Raw genomic sequence first — 21401 nt, 5'->3', positions numbered from 1 at the left:
AGAGGTGTTTGCTTTTATTGATGTGTTTGGATAATTACATATTCTAGGTTACGTGATAAAGGAAAGCTCCTTTCAGCTTTGCATTGTCAGCAAACTGCATCACTGCACTGCAACTTACAGTATGCAAGTCTTTAATTATTGAATGTCATTTTAGTAATGGTCTCTGATTTTAATTGTAACTTCTTTTAGGAGAACAAAGTCCAGAGGATTTGAGTATCTTGTACTCGAACAGAGCAGCGTGTTACCTCAAAGAAGGCAACTGCAGTAACTGCATTCAGGATTGTAACAGGTAAATTGCAACTTCCCATGTAGATCAACAACATTCCTGATGATGATTAAACATTTTAACTGACATATTGTTATTGCAGTTTGACTTAGAACAATCTTCACTAAAGTCTGATTCCCTGTCTAAATGACACATACCTTTACCAGTATGTAAACAATCACACAGAACTTAGAGAAGGAGTGAGTTTTAACCTAGTGTGTTACTGTGTGAGGGCAGTCGTTAGGCTTCTTGTGTATGCAGAAATGCATATCAGGGTTAAAATGTTTAATATAAAAACAGGCTTACTTCAGTGATGCTCTGTAGTAACTTATATGTAAAAGCTTTGTTAAGCCAGATACTTATCACAGTGCTGGAAGTTGCTTTCAAGCATGTGTATGGTGTATTTGTGTGTGTTCCCTGTGTTTGGTTTGTTGTTTTGATTTGTTTTTTTTTAAATATATACTTGGCATAGTTATAAACGGTAATCACAGTTGTTCAGGGATTGAGCTAAAATCCTTTCTGCTTATTGTGGCTTTTAAGGATACAGGAGTTAGAGAGGATCAGACACCTCCAATAACTTCCAAACACAGCCTTCCACTAAGTTGTTGCTGTATTTCTAGATGTCTTTTTTTATATTTTCATAGATAGGGTTAGTAAGTCTAAGGCTTAAGGTGCAAAAAATGATCCTGAGACAGTTAGAAAACATACTAATTAATCAGTTGGGCTTTTTACAGCGCAACTGTTAAAAAAACAAAAAACCCCAACAAACTAAAAATAAAATATGCATGTAACTTTGTATTAATTAAATATTTTACTTGCTGTATATATTCTACCTGACAGAAAAGTTTTCTGGAAATGTCATCTGAAAAAATTGACTTGTTAACAGTATTTTGTTAAAACAAATGCGGGACCGTAGACAGCTGGCTAATAAAACAAGATGGCCTACTTAAAAGCCATCATGTTTTTCTATTCAGGAGGTTTGAAGTATGTAAGACTTAAACTGAAATCAGTAATACAGAGGTTCTCAGTTTTGTATTCTTCCTGATTGGAAGCTTATTTTCTTACTACTTAATGATAGTGTCCTTAATGTTGTGCATATTTTCTGGATACACAAGGACCCATGATGCTTAGTGAACACAAGAGAGGTAGAAATAACTTGGAGACTGGGAAGGAGTCCTACAAAACTGCAAGCACACGTGAATTAGGCAATGTCAATTAAATCTTCTCTAGGCAACACAATATAAAGGATGATGTACAAACAGGTTACTTGATTTCAGAGTAAAAAATGGTGTGGTGCTTATATTCATGATATAGAAATAAGTATTGAACATTTATTAAATATTAGCTATTTAGGGCGTAGAAGTATATCAAAAACCTCTGTTGGGTCTCTCTTTGTCTCAAGACTCTGATTTGGAATGCCTTTGATTCTTGTTACAGAGAGTGAAATAGAGCTCCTATGCACTAATGTTAATTTATTTAGTACTCTGTTGTCATTTGGTCTCTGGATGTATTGCCTTTGCATTCTACCGTGGAAATACAGTTGTCCATTCCCGCTCATAGAATCATGGAATCTTTGGGTTGTAAGGACCTTTAAAGGTCATCTAGTCCCCTCCCCCTGCAATGAGCAGGGACATCTTCAACTACACCAGGTTGCTCAGAGCCCCATCTGACCTGACCTGGAATGTTTCCAGGGATGGGGCATCTACCACCTCTCTGGGCAACGTGTTCCACTGTTTCACCACCCTCATTGTGAAAAATTTCTTCCTTATATCCAGTCTAAATCTGTCCTCTTTCAATTTAAAACCATTACCCCTTGTCATGTTGCAACCTGCCCTGCTAAAAAGTCTGTCCCCATCTTTCTTAAAAGTCCCCTTTGAGTACTGACAGGCTGCAATAAGGTCTCCCTGGAGCCTTCTCTTCTTCAGGCTGAATAACCCCAACTCCCTCAGCCTGTCCTCATAGGAGAGGTGTTCTATCCCTGCTATTCTTCAAGCAGTGTCGTCTTCCGCAAAATTTATTTATGCATGTTTTTTTCTTCATTCTCTATGTTAGGAACCTGACATTGCGTTAATACTCCTCTAAGTTACAGAATGTCAAGGATTTTTGCAGAGGTTCTGTAGGGGCTATGATGTTTTGCGTTGTATTTTTTCAAATGCATTCAGCAACGTGAAGAGAAAAGGAATTCTGGACATATTTATGAAATGGAAATTGGAAACGTTTATTCTAGAAATCATTGTTTCCCTAGCTTTAGGAGGAGTACTGGTGCAAAGCCAAGTTGCAGCAAAGAAGGACAGCAACATCCTGGGTTTATAAACAGGAGCACCAGTGGATGGAGGGAGGTGATTATGCCCTTGCAGTCAGCACTTGTTAGACAACATCTATGATAACTGTCAGTTTTTAGCTTCCCCAGTGCAAGAAAGATAGTGGTCAACTGGAGTGAGTTCAGTGAAGTGTCACTGAGGTGGTTTTGAACTCTGGAGTGCTTGCCTGGAGAGGAGAGGCCAAGGGAGCTGGGTTTGTTCAGCTTAGAGAAGAATGGCTTCCAGGGGTCCTAACAGCAGCCTGAGAGTGCCTATGGGGAGGTTATCCAGAGGATGGATCCTGGCTCTTCCTCGCAGTGCATTGTGAGAGGATAAGAGACGACAGAAAATGGAACCACACGAAGTTTGAACTGTATGTTAGGAGAAGCCTTTTCCCCATGAACAGTGTGGGGCATTGCAACAGGTTGCCTGGAGATGTTGTGCAGAGATTCCTTTGGAGGTTTTCAAAGCCCATCTGGATAAAGGCCTGAGCAACCTTGTCTGATCTCAGAACTGGTTCTACCTGTAGGAGAAGGCTGGACTAGGGACCTCTCAGCCTGAACTACTTTATAGAACCATAAAAATTTTGGGTTGGAAGGGACCCTTAATGGTCATCTAGTCTAACCCACCTGCAATGAGCAGGGTCATCTTCAACTAGAGCAGGTTGCTCAGAGCCCCATCCAACCTGACCTGGGATGTTGCCAGGGATGAGGCATCTGCCACCTCTCTGGGCAACCTGTGCCAGTGTTTCACCTCCCTCATTGTGCAAAATTCTTCCCTTATATCTAGTCTAAATCTGCCCTCTTTTAGTTTAAAACCATTACCCCTTGTCCTATGGCTACAGATCCTGCTAAAAAATCTGTCCCCATCTTTCTTATAAGCCCCCTTTAATCTATGAAATGTAATTGGCTAGACTAATCTTAATTTTAGTATGTCAAAGTTTATCCCTTTTTCTCTTTAGCAAGAATCATTGATTTATAAGAGGTAGCCCTTAATAAATAAAGCCTTTGTGGACTGCTTCTTCATATTGCTGCAAAAGCACGTGGTGTTTGGAAGGTGTTCTGATTGCATAATATCAGGGGTTGAGCTCAGCATGCCGGGCACACCATCAGTAGAGTAAACAGACAATATAGGCAAAAACTGGAAGACAGGTATATATTCACATCTTACTAAATTTTTTTTTAACGTGCATACTTCCACGTAGGGAAGAAGAACTGAAAATCATGTAGGCAAAAGCACTATGTACTTGAAATCCCTGTAGATCTAGGCATGACTTAAGAAAAATAGCTGCCATTACATTAATCTTTTCTTGGTGATGAAAGTAATTTTCCAGATGGAAGATAGGGATTTGAGTAAGTTGTAGTAAAAGCACTAACAATTTCATAACTGGATGTCATTTACGGTGTTGCTATAAACCGCTTGGTCCCATTTTCTTTGGTTATGTTACTGTGAGGACCATCTGAAATCACAGAGTTGTTACGTATAGTTGAATATATATAGAATAGTTTTATTAATATTTTTTCAGGTATTCTGTTTTAATCCTGCATTTTTCGTCTGTTTTCTCCAGAGCTCTGGAGCTTCAGCCATTTTCCCTTAAGCCACTTCTACGACGAGCAATGGCAAATGAGTCTATGGAGCGGTATCGACAAGCATACGTTGATTATAAAACAGTCCTACAAATAGACAGCAGCATCCAAGCAGCAAATGATAGTGCTAATAGGTAACTGCATTTACAAATTTTCTACTCATATCAGTCCAAATAGAAATACAGAATTCAATTTTGCATGTTTTACATGCTCCCTCTGTTCTGTATCCTGCAGAGAGGCATGGTCATCACAATGAGTGCCTTATAACTAGAGCACTGTCTGCTTCATTTAGTTGTTTTCCCATAGCTTCACAGATTTCCTCTGCCAACAGTAGGTTACCTTCTGTTTTTAAAATGTAATATTTTAAGAGCTTTTTTTACTGGTGCTTCAACTTGTTTTCTTTCCTAACTTGTATTTGATACCATGTAAAGTAATGTTTTAAGGTCCATACCTTTTCTCTGACATTTCTGTTTCCTTTTCATATTAGCAGTCTTCCTGTGGCAACTGGAGATTTATGTTAAAGTGTGAATTCTTCAGTATTGCTGCAGTTGTGCAAACAGTGAAGTAGCTTGATACAGTGGTTGGCTAAAAAGCTTAGAGGTGTAAAAAAATATACTTTAATGTTATTTTTAACTTAAGTGTTAATACCTCTAATTCTTGCTGCCAAGAGGCACTTCTCAATTTCTATAATTACATTTTAATAGTGTTAAAGTTAGTGTGTACACACTGTTGTAATTGTGTTCTCATTAACACATAGTGAGTACTTGAGTGCGTGAATGATAGGATTTTATATTCCCTTTTCTTTCCTCTTTTCTTTTAATGGGCAAAAAAAAAAATTATGAAAGCAGAACAGCCATTAATCATTGAGCAGGAGCACACAGGCATGCGACTTGTAACAATGGAATCTAGTACCTTTTTTTTCCTTTTAAGGCAAGGCCACGAGCACTTACATTATTACTTAATGAAAAACTCCATAATATATTTTAAATTCTGCTTATTTGACCAGAGGTGGCCAAAGGAGATCATGACACTTTATCATTTTAGGAGTCTTATTTTTGATAACACAAAAAACTTTTACTGATCTCCCATATCTACACTGATAATAGAGCACTTGGACTGGTGAGATAACTATTTGTCCTGGTATCTGTGACTATTATACTTTTTTTTTTTTTTAATCTTCTTGGCTTATTTTATCTGCAGATACTCTTTTCCTGTTTCTCCTTGACTTGTAACTTGTGTAGTAATAAGCTTATTTCCTCTTTTTCCCTTAACACTCTTCCTTTTCTCCTCTCTAGGCCTTCCTTATGTTTTTAGCTTTCACTGCTCATTACTCTTTCCTCCCTGGCAGCCCATCACCTTAGTTCAGCTGCTTCTTCCTTCTTCTCTTCTGCTGGTAATTCATTTTTGCTTGCAAATTCTTCGTTTCTAAAGCATAGACCTCCTACATAATTGAACTTTTACTATAATTTATTTTTTAATGTTTTATCATTTATGAATTAAACAAATTGTTTATCAAAGTATTAATTTTAATTTCTGAAGTAACAGACCTTTAAAAAATTAATTTTAACAAAAATGATTGTTACTCTACTGCCTTTTAACTTGAAGGGACAACCCCAAAATGTAATTTAATGTTTTTTATATTAGGATTATCAGGTCTTAATAACCTGCTTTTATTGGAGGATTTCTTTGTTTTTAAGTTCCTGCAGGAACTTGCATGGTGATTCTGTAGGAAGGTGACAGGAAAAACTCATCATCCTACTTGTGTCTCAGGGTGGGTTTGATAAATCGTGTTAGGGCTTGTCTTTCTGTACTTACCTAAATAAGCAGGCTTTCAAAAAATTTTAGAATCAAATGGGTGTTCAGTCTGATATTTCTAATAATTTTCATATAAAAGACAAGTAGAATTTTTAATATAAAGCCTTTTTCCTGATAATACAAAGCCTTTGGGTGATCATTTTGCAATCAAAAGGAAATAATTAAGAACGTAAGTGTGTATTTTTATGAAAAGTCAACTGAAAACAAGTGTAAGCACTTATTTGAGTGTTTATCATGTTGATTTGATGATCACAGAATCACAGAATCACTAGGTTGGAAAGGACCTTCCAGATCAGCAAGTCCAACCATTAATCCAGCGCCACCATGTCCCCTAAACCATGTCCTGAAGTGCCACATCCACACGTTCTTTGAACACTTCCAGGGATGGTGACTCCACCACCTCCCTGAGTCATTCAGCCTGATGCTGAATTGTGTCTCTTATTGGTTATGCTGAGGTGATTTTAGATAAATTGGAAAGACTATTTCTTTTGATGGTGTGAGCCAAGTCACAGGAAAATGCATTTTAAGCATGCTTTTGATTAGTGGCATCTTCCTAGTGTTGTGAACATACATGAATTTCCTACACTGTATATTTTGATTTCCTTTTGAGTGTTTCATTATTTGGTTTTCACTGTTAGAGATACAGAAGCTCTAATGTGAGGCTATTTGTTTATGCATTTCCATTTACTAAATTTAAGTTTCATTCCAGTTGTCTCAAGCCCTTTAATATCAGTTAGCAAACTGCATTAGATAGTTTGGGAGCTTTCATTACAAAGTCCTGTATGAGTACTGTACTGTGCAAATACATTTGTTAAAAACTCCAAAGCTGCAAGATTGTTGGGTCAAGTTAGGGTGTTGGTGGTGGGGAATGAGTGTATTTGTCCCAGCTTTTTCATGAGATACCCGTGCTTTTTAAACTAACCATGGCACACAGGTATGCCTTTTTGCAAAAGACTGTTCTTAAATTATTATATTACAAGAAGTCGATTGATCGTCAAACACTGCAGGATGCTTTCTGTTGATTTTGATGAATTAAATCAGGTTTTTTTGTCCAACTTTTTAAGCCCATTATGATAAATGGAGAAAAATTAAACTGGAGGTCAATGGGACCGTGGTTCGCTGGAGAATTATTCCGTTACTTTCTATGGGAAACACCTAAACATAATGAATTGACTTTTTACTATTTGTACAGTTTTGTTTTCTAATAAAATAACCTGAGTAAATCTTAGGGCTTTATTTATGATGGTGTGCCACATTTTTTTTAACAACTGAATTCAAACCATCTTTAAAAAAAAAGTTTTAGTAAAATTGGAGCAAAATAGAACCTGGACAAGCTGATTTGTTGGTATGTCCTATAAAATACTGGATAGTAACGATACAAGTAGAGGAGAGCCCCAGGAAGGGCATATGCGACTAACACACAGAAAAATACTCCTCTTCTTCACTTAGAAAACAAGTAAAACAACTAGGTAATACTACAAAATGTGATATTCTGTGTATGAAGAAACTTACTTTCAGTTAAAAAATCTGGTAAGAAACAGTATGTTTAATGCATCCTTTTTAGTGTATATCATTCTTTAAAATATTTTGGTAATTTCTGTTTTACAATAAAGAAGTTTAGAACAGGTGCTGCTTCTTGTATTGGTTTTTCTATCAGACCCTAATGGGAAAAGAATGTGGTCCTGAGTGCTCTGACTGTGCTGCCATAGTATTATACTGAGGCTTGTATTTGTTTTGTTTTATAGCTGTTATTAAAATATTTAAAAAGAAAACAAACTAAGGAAGAAAACTTGATTGGGTAATTTATGTTAGTTTTATTTCAATCTTTGTGTCACATTTGAGGTTCTTAATTTTTTTTTGGATGTGTATTCATGTAGTGTATTTTTTACACCTGTGTTAGGTGGAAATGGACCTAATAGCCAGTAGACCTGAAATTTGTAGATAGTATCGATGTGACTTGCTTTACTACTCAATTCAGAATTTTCCTTTGTTAAAGTAGATATTAGACTTATCACCAGCTGAACTTGGCTCTTAAGTGCATTTTGAGATTAGAAGATGTTTATCTCACTATTATTCTCATAACTGATTCATATTTGTTTGTTTAAAAAAAAAAAAACCTGCAAAAATTGTAATGGAACCATGAAGTCTTGTATGGCTTTAACCATTATGTTTACTTAGGTCTTTCTCCAAAATGTATCACAGCAATGGGAAGCCTCCAGTTGAATGGATTTTGGATTGAACTTGTCACGTACGGAAATGGTTGACATATATACACACACACAATATGTGTTGGTTTAAGAAAGACTAAACAGTTTTAATGTATTTTCTTTGCTTTTTTAAATGGGGGTAAAGAGTGATTGATTACCGAATCTCTGACTGTTCTCTAAAATGCACCTTAATACCTACTCTGTGACCTGCATTGATTATTTAAAGAATTGTTGTATAAGAGGTTTCATTTGACATCGACAAATTTAGGTACCACACTTCGTCTGAGGATATTGTACTCTACACTTGTTACAAATAACACCTATGAACAGCTGAGAAAAGTAAACAAAATAAATGCATCATTTTTTTCCTACTTATTTATGCATGTGGTAGGCAGCATTTAGAGCTTAGTTGCAAAATCAGTCATTTGCTTAAATATTTACAGATCATACTGAAGTCAGTTTCTTGTCTTCTAAATGCTAGCATAAATACTCTAAAAAGGGGAAAAAGCCTAAATCTTAAATGAGTGTGATACCTTTGACTGCTGTGGCAATCTTTTTTTAAATTAGTGTTAAGGATAATTGGTCTGTTTTTTGAAAAATTGGGAGATTGCATTATTTAATTTGGGTGTGAGTCATGTTGGTGGGGCTTTTCTCTTTCAGAATAACAAAGACTTTAATAGATCAGGATGGTCCCAGCTGGAGGGAGAAACTGCCACCAATTCCAGTTGTCCCAGTTGCTGCTCAGCTACACAGGTGGGATGGAGGAAACTTTACTTCAGAGAATAAGCCAAGAACTACTACAGATACCAACAGAGAAGAACAGTTGCAGATGAATCGTATGTATAACTAATGGAAATATATTTACAAAAAAGAAAACAGTTTTAATTGAAAAATGGAATATGATTTAATAATGTCAAAGAACCTGCTTTAGAAAATATTTATCAGAGATCTTTGTGAAAATCTAGGTTAGATGACAGTCACTTATGTGATTTGGTTCAATGTGTTTTATGGAGCCACAGTTAACGGTTAATTTTTTTTAAGCCAAATGATGTAGTTTGCAGCACGTGATTTCTGAAGTTATATAAAATAAAAGAAAACATAGCAGAAATTCTAATCAGCAGTATATTGCATCTTATCACAAGTATCACTGGTTTTCCTGACATCATACTACAGTTATAACAGTTTTCCACCAAAAAAACACCACCCAAACAAACACCCAACCTCAGTAACATAATCAGCTGCATAATCTGTAGCTGTCATTTAATTGTTCATGAAAGCGTTACTTAGCTCTTCAGAGCAGAAAGGGAAGGTAGACTTTTGGGTGGCCAGCAGTTGGTGAAATGGGCTATAGAAGAACATTTCTGGTTTTTTTTTTTGTTGTTGTTGTTTTTTTTTTAATGATGCATTCTAACTTTGACAGCAGCCATTTAGTAGTCACTTTTCAAAGATATTAGTTCTGGACTTGTTTACACATAAGCTCTGAGTGCTTAACTGCTGTAGGACACTTTTTTCCCTCCTGATTTTTTTCCCCTTCATTGCAGTTTCTGTTTTTCTCCTGCAGTAAATCAGGTGAAGGAAACTTTCTGATTCAGTTTTTATTGACATTAAACATTCTTTTTGCAAAGACCTTAACTGTATAATTTTTTGCTTTTACTTGACCCTTAGTCGGTTTTGAGTTTATTTCAATATAAAGTAGTGCTGAAGATAATCTCCCCTTGATTAACTCAGGGAGGCTGCAATGCCTAACTGGCTTGCTGGCCAAATATGTAGCAGTGATAGGGTTATCTTCAGTAATGCTACAGAGAATTGTTTTTCGTTTAAGAAACAGGAGGCATGTTGATGTATAATTTAAGCTCAATTAAATTGATAAAAATTTTACTCTAGTTTTTAAAAGGTCCAATGACAAGTATTTTCATTGCAGTTGTCAGTACATGTCATTACTGATTCATCACTCTTAAGGATTGGGCAGCAACAGTTTAATTTCTGGGTTTTTTAAAATGAAGTAGAAAACTGATATCTTGCAGAATTATTGCTATTAAACGTAAACGCTTAGTTTGAAAAGTGCTTTTTGTTGTACTGGTTGTACTTCAGGCTTTTTCCGTTATTAAGGAATACAACTTGTTTGATTTTTTTATTTCAATGTATAACCAACCTATTTAAACCTTCGAAGTAGTAACTTTGGATCTATATAACCTTGTGTAACTTTGTTAAGACAGAGAATTTTAAGATCATCATATTGAAAAGTACACAGGTAAGTGGCTCCTGAGAGCACCAGTGGTCATACTTAGCCTGTTGTGAAAATTAATGAAACTGTCCATCACCATCTTCATCAAGTGTGCTCTGCGGCATTTTGACGCAAAACATGTCTCAATCTATTTCAGACTGGGCTTTGGTTAGGCTTTGTTCTTAGAAATATTGAATGAAGACTCTGTAACCTTTTCGTCACTGACGGCTGACTCTAAGGTTGTGGTTGCCTTCTTGGGCCTGTACTAAATCAGTGGGACCTGACCGGTGATCTAGTACACTCACTGTGTTCCGCTCGGTGCCGGAAGCGTGCCAGCAATAATGTTCAGGCAGTAGTTAAACCTCATTGTTGACTGACACTATTTTGCAACAATTGTCTGTTGGGTTTTGTGTCTTACAACTGGAGTTATAGTTTAGTTGTATTTCTTGCATAAGCCTTTTCTGGTTTCTTGTTGTTACTTAATTCTTTCCTCAAGTCCATGTGTAGTTTTCTGGCATAGGATACTGCCGTGTTTTTATAAAAGAACTCAGAGAGTTTAATTATTGATTAGAATTATCTGGTTATATACAGTGTTTAAAACCTGAAGCTTGGGAAGGGACTTATATTCTTTAGCAAGGTACAAAAAGTAGATTTTTCCATTACAATTGGCTTAGAGCTCTGTTACTAATTAGTGTTTGCTCATGACAGAAACATGAAACTGCAGTCAGGATTTCCTCTGCAAACATAGTTAAAAACTGTAGTCTAACCCAGAAGCATATGCAACAAATGATGTGGAGTTTGGAAGGAAAGACAACTGTGGAAAAAAACAATATTAGTTAATATTGTTATATTATGTTATATATATATATAATTATGTTAATATAAAATAAGTTAGGTATTTTAAGGTTCCTTGAAGCATCTTTTATAAATACTTATTAACAGAATATGACTGATGTGATGATTTGTCTGTCATTGTCAGTTTAGCATAATAATTGTGATAGCTGCTTGTAGAAAGACTATTAGATCAAATTATGGCCACCTTGGTGTGGTGGAGATCTAGAAGGCCTTTAGTCCCGCTGATTAAATCTCCACCATTGTAAATAAAACTGGTATCTCAGTGGAGATACATAGTCCCTCTCTACCACACAGAAGGGGTAGACAGAAGAAAGTGAAAATGTAGAGCTGTCTGTTGCATTCCCATTATTTTCAGCAAAATAGTTACCCTCGTGCATGGGGAAGTATGTGTTGTGCCAAATGTATGTATGGTAGTTTATGCCTCTCTTAGAGCAGCAGGAAGATCAGGGACAGAAATGGCAATGTGCAGACCAGTAGATACTCCAGATGCCAGGCATTTATTCTTAGTCTGGGTAGATTATTCCGCTACCCTTAATGAACCGACCTTCTTATATAACACTGTGATCCTTTTGTAATGTAGGTGAGAAAGCTGAGGAGGAGTTCAAGACACTAAAAAATGAAGGGAATGATTTTGTAAAAAAGGGTAAATATGAAGAAGCTGTAAATAAATACAGCGAATGCATGAAGTTAAATACCAAGGAATGTACGATCTACACTAACAGGTAAAGATCCAAAGTCTAACCCCACTTTGTGGGATAACAATAGTTATATATTCTCAGTGCAAATAGCGATTTTGCATCACTTCAGTTACTGTTTTAAAAGAAGGTTTTTTTTTCTACTTGATGAGTGTTTTTAATAACAAAATGGATTTTTTGTTAAACTGCATTTTTTCCAAGGGGAGCAAGTATTAATGTTACTTGATACATATCTTAAAATCTTCATATAAATAGAGTAAGCAATAGTAAAAGTTACAATTAGCGTAGAATTTTGCAGCATTTGTTGAGAATACTGGTATGATTTTAGTTTAAAACTAACTTGCAGTAGCTGTATCTCAAATATGAAGAGTAATAGTTCAGTGAAGATGTACATTTTGAGAAAATAAAGCAGGAACATGGTCATACAACAGCATTATTTTAAAGGTTGACCTAATTCTGTAGCATAATTCTTTATGCTGTAATCTTATCAGCTGTCACAAACTAAGAAGGATTTGATTAGGCCACTACTTGAATGGGAGACTTCCAAGTAATAATTAGGTGCAGAAAGCAGTATTGCTTATTTAATCTAGAGCACGTTTTTACCCAGAATGGCTGTATAAAATCTATACTACATCCATTATGATACTATCACATTACACTAACATAGGCTTTACTTTCAAAATATTTACATATCTGCCTGACTTCAAAATACTTTCATATCGTCCTGAATTCATACTTGAATTGTGACTTTTATTGCAGGAATTGGCCATCTCTAAATCCACCCAGTGATGTTATTAATACTTACTAGTTTTCATGTACTTTAAAAAATACCACACTGAGATTGAATTGTGTGAAGTATTGTAATTAACATTTATGAGTCAGTTACTGTTGGCACTACAGCACTGTAGAATTTACTTATATTGCAGTGTATTCTGTTTTTCTGTGTTAGAGCTCTCTGTTACTTGAAACTGTATAAATATGAAGAGGCTAAGCAGGATTGTGATCATGTTCTTCAGATAGAAGATTCTAATATTAAAGCTTTTTATAGAAGAGCACTAGCGTACAAAGGATTACAGGTGAGGAAAAAGAACATGGCAGGTATTCTTAAGCACTTCTAAACTTGCTTATCCTCTTCAAAGGCAATCAGGTAGTTGTAGTTGATGGGTGAATAGAAAGTATGCAGTGCTGATGATTTATTACTTTGTAGAGCATTAGGTATACATAAAATATTATATAAATATTTCTGCAACATAAAACCCTGCATGTTCACATGTAATAATTTGAGAAAATACAAGAATATAGGAATAAATGAGGCTTGATGGGAGGTTGGTTAAGCAAGTTTCAACTCTAATGTTCTAATATTCTTCTGGATATCGTACTCTTTTTTCTGTCAAGGTGTTCACTGTGTCTTTGCTGATGACAAATGGATTCTCTCCAAGTCTGTCTTCATCTGTTCAAACTAAAATCTCAAGCTTTTGGCATCTGCTCATATTTGAGTGCTTGTCCTATTAAAACAGGGTTTTAATTATCTTCATTCTCGCTCTCTTCCTTCTCCAAACACGTTATGAACCTTTGTCAGTAATGTACTTTCTCACTCTGTGGACAGCATGGGGGCTCAACCGTTTACTTTCCATCTACATGGTGGTGTCTGTACTGTGCTCATCTTACACACTGTTGTTTCTGAATATCCTCTTACCTTATCTTCATAAATGCAGACTTACATTGCTCATATTCATCCTGAATGTGACTGCAGATCTCATGTTGTATCACGAACCATGTTGTTCCTTTTGTCAATCCCTCTGTTGGTTCCCCTTCTTCGGTGATGTTAATTAGCCTCTCCACTTCCGAATTCTTTCATAGCAATCCTTACCCTACCTGTCAGCTCTTACCTGGTATTGAATGATCAGCTTGTCACTTCTGTTGGCTCATGGTGGCAGCTGTCATTGTCTACTTTGTATTAAATTTTAGAAGTGTCTTTAAACAAGCATCTTAAGCGCTTTCTCTCATGTTGCTCTTTGTAACTGGAGGTGATCACTCCAAGCATACACCAAGTTCCCGCAATGTCCATCAAATGAATACTCAGACCTCCATTATGTTTGATGCCTTAACAAAAAAATTCATGATTGTCTCTCAGCTTATAAATCACCTGAAGACAACCTGTTTGTGTGTAGCAGTATACTAACCTGTTCTCATCCTGTGCTATAATTCCAAATGCAAGTCTTAAAACAAAAAAGATCCCATGGTTCCTGTGGTAAACTTGTTCCTCTCTTACAGTAGCTATGAAATTTTCCTTTGATTAATTTTCAGAGAAGTGAAAAGTCTTAATTTTGTGTAAAAACTTTTCTGCAACTTTACCAAGCTACCTGGTATTAATAATCTGTAAACTTATGTTGTAGAAGTTGATAAAGAATTAGTATGAATGTGAGCAAAGGTATATAGTGATTCTACCAGTCAAAAAAAGGGAATTACACACTAGTGAAGAACGTCAAGAATTGGTGAAATAACTTCTGCTACATAAGTTTACAGATTATTAATACCAGGTAAGGGAAAAAAAATACTGTTTTTCTATTATTGAAGTCATAATCTGAAACATACTGTTCATGGATTCCTTCAGAACAGTCTGAGCTGGGGACTCCCAAAATGTTTTGCTGTGGTTGGATTTAATGCTAATTCCAGGGATGTGAGTGATTTGTAAAACCAGAGAAAGCAACAGAAATTATTTGAGGTTGATACATGACTCTGTAATGAAAGATTTTAAGAGCTAAAAGCATGTAGTTTGGAAAAGACCTAACTAAGCTGGGAAGTGTTATTTGTATATAAATATCCAGATATTTAACCACAAAGACTGCAGTGGAATTTAGTGTAGTAAATGAGGGGTTTTTTTACTGAGATGTAGTTAAGGGAAGATCAGGAAAAAATCATGCTGGTATGATGAATTAGGCCAATAACATAGGACACAGGACCCCGGACCACATCTTCTACAGCTGGCAGTCCAGCCTCTTGCATTGGGTACAACAATATTTCGTGATTTTTTGTTGAGAAGTCTGGCAGGCTGCAGTTTTAAATCCAGGAGGGCTGGTTGTTTGCTGGCCCTTGTGATAATTTTCAGAAGCCTATTCCAGAATCTCGTTTCTCTGTAGCTGTGAATCTTCACATCTGTAATTCAAATGGTTTAGCTTAATTAGTACCTGTTTTTTGGGGAAAGCAATCTGCCTCCTTTCTGCATTCATTTGCTAAGGCTAAGTAATTTTAGTTCTTTCACTCTTTTTTAATGACGTAGCAGACTTCAGTTCACTTGCAGACTTGCTGTAATGTCTCTGCACCTTGAATACTGGTCATTGGTATTCAACAAAATACTCCACGTAGGAAGGAGAATACGAGTGACGTGTACACTAGTGCTTTTATTACAGTTGAGATGCTGAGGAAATACCTGGGCTGGTACATGAGGATTTTTTTCATGATAATATGAATGACTTATAGTAACCTTATGATACTGCTTGGGAGCAGAAGAAATATTAGGTCCCTCACACAATAATGTTATGTTGATCTTTTACTGTCTGCATGGTCTTTTACTGTTTACTGTTACATTTCATCCTTATTTTTGATACTCCAGCCCTCAAGGTGTCTTGATTTTTTGAATGTGATATTCCAGTCTTCCTTAGAATTGATGCTATTAACTTCGTCTTTCTAGAAGATTTAGTCTAAAAAATCATAATTCCTAATGACAAAATTTCAAATAAAAACATGAAACAAATGACAAGGCTGATGATTTGAGGAACTGTGTCCTAATACCACTCTATCACTGTGTTTGTCCTTCTAATCCTGTTGTTTATGCCAGAGTTCATAATGTAATCCCAGTCTTCTCAAGTGTAACCAAAAATTTCACTTCTTAAACTGTAAGAGATGGTCTATGGCTTGAAGCCCAGGAAGATTAGGTATATTTTTAATCTAAGCTTAGTTTAACTCTTCTTTTATTGGCAAAGCAAGTACGCAGACTGTTGATGGTCTCACGTTATATTCATCTTGAGGAAGTGTTACACTGTAAGCAATTATGCTTAAAAGCAGCAAGCTTCAATAATCTGTTCTCTGATACAGGTAATATGTTTCTTAGAATAAACAATGTCATATTACATATTTAATACAGAAGTATTTAGTTGCAAAATACTAACTTGCACTCATCCTCAGTTTCCTTTTTTCCCATCCAGTGAAATGACACTATCTGTATTTAGATTATTTTTTTCCTACTTAATGTCAAGATCTAGCATTTTTATTTTTCTTAGTTGTAAAGGACAGTATAGTAGTTTCAATTAATTTTTCTAGTGGTGCGTTTATGGAGAAAAAAAATTTTCCCTTCTACTTACAGAATTACGAAGCCAGTGTTGATGATTTCAACAGAGTACTTCTAATAGATCCAAATGTTCTTGAAGCAAAAAAGGAGCTAGAGGAGGTAACCCAACTGCTCAACCTTGACAGCGGTGCTGTAGTTGGTGGACAGCAAAAGCAAAGGAAGAAAATAACCATACAAGAGGTATACCTGTTCATTTTTAAAAGCGGGCAATACAGAAGCCACGCATTCGAAGAGATAATATTAAAACTTTGGTTTTACACTTGTTAGCTCTACACCTTTTTTGGGTGGAGTTGTATTTTTCTTGTTATTTTGATGGCGAATTGGAGGATTCTTGCATATGATATGTTTTGCGTCCCTTACCTTCTATAGTAAAGCTTGGACTGCTTTTAAGTGTATTCAGAACCACAGCAGAAATGGAAGAAAGTACACTTAGATGGCAGTAAACTTGAGGATATGCTCTTCATAAACAAAAGCTGTTTTACAGAATGCAGCTGTCAAATAGCAGTTTTGCTTTTAAAGTCTGTGCTGCTCGGGAAGCCTCTGGGGCTGTGCTGGCAAAGGTTCATTGTCGGCAGGCATGCTGGCTGTTCTTGTGCCAGTAGTAAAGTTACTGGTCTGAGAATGAAACCTTCTCTTAAAGAGCAAGAGTATGGGTAAAATATCTGTAGGATCTTAGAAAAGGAATACATGATGTAATGCTATGTATTGGATCAAAATGTGAGCCTTTCAGAGTTCTGGGTAGATTTAGGTGATGAAAGGATTTTCTCAGTCATCTGATGTTTTTGGACTGTAACTTTGCTGGTCCTTTAAGAATGGGGGGGGTTTGCGTGTGTGTGTTTGACTTCTCAGTTTAAAATATATTGCTAAAATACATAGTTTATCAGTCTGTACACTGTTATACAGTGATACTGTAATTTGATCATGTAATTTCAAAATGGTGGTATGATAGAAACTGCAGTTACTAATATAGACACAATTTGTTTTATTGAAACACTTCACATTGTCACGAGTTCATGGGATTTTATGTAACTGGCATAAGCCGGGTATAGTGTTGGTTAAGCTCTGAGTTGTGACAAACAAAGGGACCTGGCAAGTGTTTAGAGGGGATTTGGGAAGTGACTGCATTGTTCAGAGACCAGCTAACTACATTACTGGCAGTGGCAATTTTTCCAGGGGTGGGGCAGGAAGCATTTATGTTTGCGATCATCATTACAGCTGCCCCCTTTAGGAAGCCTTCCTTGTCTTATCTGCTGTAGTACAACGTAGTTCTATGAAAATGACTGCAAATAAAAGTAAGGAAAACTTGATTAGAAACTGGGATTTATCATTGTTACTCCATTTTAATCAAGCTATAATCATATATGACAGTGAGGATTTCTCTCTTGATACTAAGGGTTGTTGAAAAAACAGAACAAAATGACTATAAGCCTGAAGCAGTATTTTCCAAAGATGGCTGATCTACCTCCCAGCACAACACTGTACTATGCAGTACAGCGTCTTCAGACTTTCCAGAAAACTTGGCAAGACCCCATTCAATGAATTTTAGTCAGTTTATACTAATTCCACAGCTCTTGATAACTTCAAATGGATTTTAGCAAATGTAGTTGAACCCATGGTAAATTTTCTAGCAACTGGTTCACAAAAATCGATACAGGCTGCAAACTCTGGAGGAGTTAAGTGGGTATTCAGGCAGTTAGACCATGCTGAGCTTTCTCCTTCCACAGCGAGACTCCCAACAGCAACCTGAGACAGCTGCTGTATACCTGTACTATTCTGAAGGCACAGCAGTGAAATGAAACATGGGTATCTGGTGACTGGACTTCAGTTCTGCTTGTCTTCTACAGCTTCACATTTAACATATGTATACAGTCCTCCTTAGCTTTCTCCCAGTGGTCTTCAGGTGTCTTTCTACAGCAAAGTGCCAAGCAGTGAAAGGAAACGTGAAATACACACTTTTGACTACAAACATTTAAAGATGAATTAGAGAGGTACTATTCTGGGGGGAGGTAGGACATAAAAGAAATTAGGTGCCTTTCTTTTATGAAGAATAAAATGCTAACTTTAATTTAGTGACATTATTGATGGATATATCCATGCAGTTTATGAAGCTTCAGGTTATCTGTATGTCCACACTAAAATGATTTGTTGCCGTTTTCTTTATGAAGGTGACTGAATCTGATGAACAGGAAGAGAGAGAGTTTGCTACATCAGAAGATGTTGTGACTGATCATTTTACTTCTAAGGAAGCAGTTCAAAAGTGTGTGCCACTGCAGACCTCTGAGAAACTGCACATTTCTGAACCATCTAATGCTTATGACTTTGGTCAGATTATAAATGCAGTGAATACCAATAAGGATAAAGCTGCTTGTGCAGATCTTTTAACAATTACTGATCCAGAAAAATTGCCAATGCTGCTAAGTAACAAACTCGAAGGAGAAATCCTTTTGATCTTTATCCAGTCGTTGGAATATTATGTAGTTGGAAAAGATCCTGGCCTTGTATATCAGCACCTTTTCTACTTAAGCAAAGCAGAAAGATTTAAGGTAAGAACCTAGATAGAATGCTTACTTCAGTTGAACAGAAACGTAAATGAAATTTTCATCTCTTAAAAGGAAATGATACACTGATTTTGTATCTTTGTCAAATACTATGATTTTCAACCGATCTGTGCTGATTATAAAATAATCTGTTTTTTTCAGGTGGTGCTGGCCCTTCTTAGCAAAACCGAAAAAGAACAGGTTCAGCAACTGTTTGACATACTTTCAGAAAACCAGAATCATCAGTACTCTTTGGAAGATCTTGAGAGCCTTAAAAAGGTTTATGAACTTTAAGAAGTTAAAATTTATTAATTGCATGCATAGTTCATGTTCATAATGGATGTATGAACTCTGCAGACTTGCATGGGTTGAAATGGGTCTTTACCCGGACTGTTGAATTCTATTTTGTTGTGACAGCATATGCACATTTAAAACTTGCTGCTCTTTTTCTCTTGTAGTTGTACACATTTTTAATCTCTAGAATTGAATGCATGTCATTGTGTTTAGTGACAGGGTTCATGTTATTTGGCGTACTAATTTTATTTAGATTGTGTTAATTATATATATAAAAAAATCTTGCATTATATATATAATGTGAAGTGTCTTGATGGTACAATAGATAATACACTTTTAGTCATTGCTTGTTACATCATTTTGTGAGTTGTATGTTCTTGTGATAAAGAATTGCCTTCAAGATAAACGGGTCAGTTAGCGTTGCTAAAACGAGTTTACAAAAAGTATTAACATTTTTCAGATAAACTGTTTCTTCACTATCCCTGGTCTATACAAAACAGATTTAAATATTTTTTGTGCAGTACAGCTTAGCTTAGCAGCAAAGGTGAGTGAATAATCTATCAGCTTGTCATGGAACACTTTGGATCAAAATACTTGTTAAATAAATGGGTATGTTTTTAAAATTATTAACAAGCGAGTAGTTTTTAGTGCACAGAGATTTTTTTTCTGTGTGTGTGGAAGGACCGCTGGTTTGCATGACTTTTGAAGTGACAGTGGTAAGCAGGAGATCGAGTGGCTGCACTTAGCAATAAAATATTTAACTGTGAGTTTTGTAATCAGATGATTTAAAACACCACTATTTCTGTTTACAGACATGTTTATAAAGCTGAAAGTAAAACCATTCTGTGAATCAGTATGATTTTATTTTTTCCAGGCAGTACTTATGTTTTATATTTAATTCTGACAAAGCTCCTTTTTTCAAGATGAAGCTTTTAAATTTTTCAAATACCCTAATGCCGCCTTTGCATGTGTGATATAAATGTATATCAAACTCACTAGCACTGCAGAAATACCATTAAGAGTGTTGTTCTCATGAAAATTTTTTTCAGGTGTATATTAATTAAAAACAAAGTTTATTTCCTGAAAAGTACAATTATAAATTCTCCTTTCTAGTTCTACACTCTTTAGGCTTATAATTCTGATGTGGATTATGAGTTTTGTCTTGGAGTGCCATGAATGAGGCTTTTAATTCCTAAACCACTGTCAGTACAACTGATGTTTTTTTGTTTTTAAATGTCCTCTTTTTATGAGGTTGACATGTGTTCAAGAGAGACCTACCACTCATCTAGTCTATGCATAACCGACGGTACTTCACCAACAAAACGCTGATTTCATTCTTCAGTCATGGTGGCAAGGTGTTCACATCCACTAATTTCTGTGTTAGTGATTTCAATCTAGTGCAAAAATCTTTTCATTTTTTCCACTGCAGTTTAGTGTGTTCAGAGAAGATGCATTGTCTGCGTGCAACTTGCTGACATGGTTTAGAAAACTTAATCTATTTTCATTTAGTAGAGTTCAGAGTGTTTTAATAACATAAGTTGGAGGATTGTACTACTAATAAATAGGTGGATTAGGAGAAAGTTACTTTGCGAAAAGAAAGCATAAAAACCAGCTATGTAGTTCTAAAATAGTCTTAGTTGCTTGACAATTGTAGTTGAGTTACAGCCAAAGTCAAAAGCCACAACATCACAAAAGCTTTTCAGATAGCAGTTGAGACTGCTTCTTAGAAGCTAAAGTTCGTATCTCATTTCTATAGTTCATTTTGACACTGAAGACAAAAATCAGAATCTTTGCAGCAGTAAATCATTATAAAAATATAATTTAGTAAATTTAGGAGACAATCAGACATTATTAAAAAGACAAAAAGGCTTTAAAAGACAAGAGATTTTTAAATGGAGTGTTCTTGACAAATCATTTATCCATGAGGAAATAGACAAATGGGTTTTCATAGATGGGTATACAGTATCACAATTAATTTTAAAGCAGTTTAATCAATCCCTAGCGATTAAACTAGAACTGTAAAAGTTGTCCGGTAGTCTAGGAAGATACCTTTTCTGAAAATACCTTCCAGCGTGAACGTGAGCTGAAACAAGACGTTAACTCAGTTGGAGGTAAAAATGACAGAGATAGGCAGATCAGGAAGCTAAAATGACCCCTCATTAAGAAATTCTAAATGGAGAGCAGCAGCAGTGTTTGCAAGTCAACCTGTTACCTAGCTGGTGGGAGGGAGCTGCCACCAGATGCAGTCAGCAAGAGATTAAATAACAAACATCCC

The 21401-nt window shown here is 35.9% G+C and overlaps 1 protein-coding gene across 1 annotated transcript in view; it reads left to right on the top strand.

Moving 5' to 3' along the window:
• The window catches only part of SPAG1 (sperm associated antigen 1), a 47633-nt gene extending 28507 nt beyond the window's left edge, over positions 1-19126 (top strand). The window contains exons 12-19 of the mRNA XM_010286260.1: positions 190-289; positions 4133-4285; positions 8834-9009; positions 11833-11974; positions 12897-13023; positions 16311-16475; positions 18461-18838; positions 18995-19126. Coding sequence (XP_010284562.1) covers positions 190-289; positions 4133-4285; positions 8834-9009; positions 11833-11974; positions 12897-13023; positions 16311-16475; positions 18461-18838; positions 18995-19126 — 1373 coding nt within the window. The remainder of the gene's footprint in view (positions 1-189; positions 290-4132; positions 4286-8833; positions 9010-11832; positions 11975-12896; positions 13024-16310; positions 16476-18460; positions 18839-18994) is intronic.
• The last annotated feature ends 2275 nt before the right edge of the window (positions 19127-21401 follow it).

The sequence above is a fragment of the Phaethon lepturus genome, unplaced genomic scaffold (assembly GCF_000687285.1).
Source record: "Phaethon lepturus isolate BGI_N335 unplaced genomic scaffold, ASM68728v1 scaffold1214, whole genome shotgun sequence".
In the NCBI taxonomy this organism is placed as follows: Eukaryota; Metazoa; Chordata; class Aves; order Phaethontiformes; family Phaethontidae; genus Phaethon; species Phaethon lepturus.
This window is presented reverse-complemented; position numbering and strand designations above follow the sequence as displayed.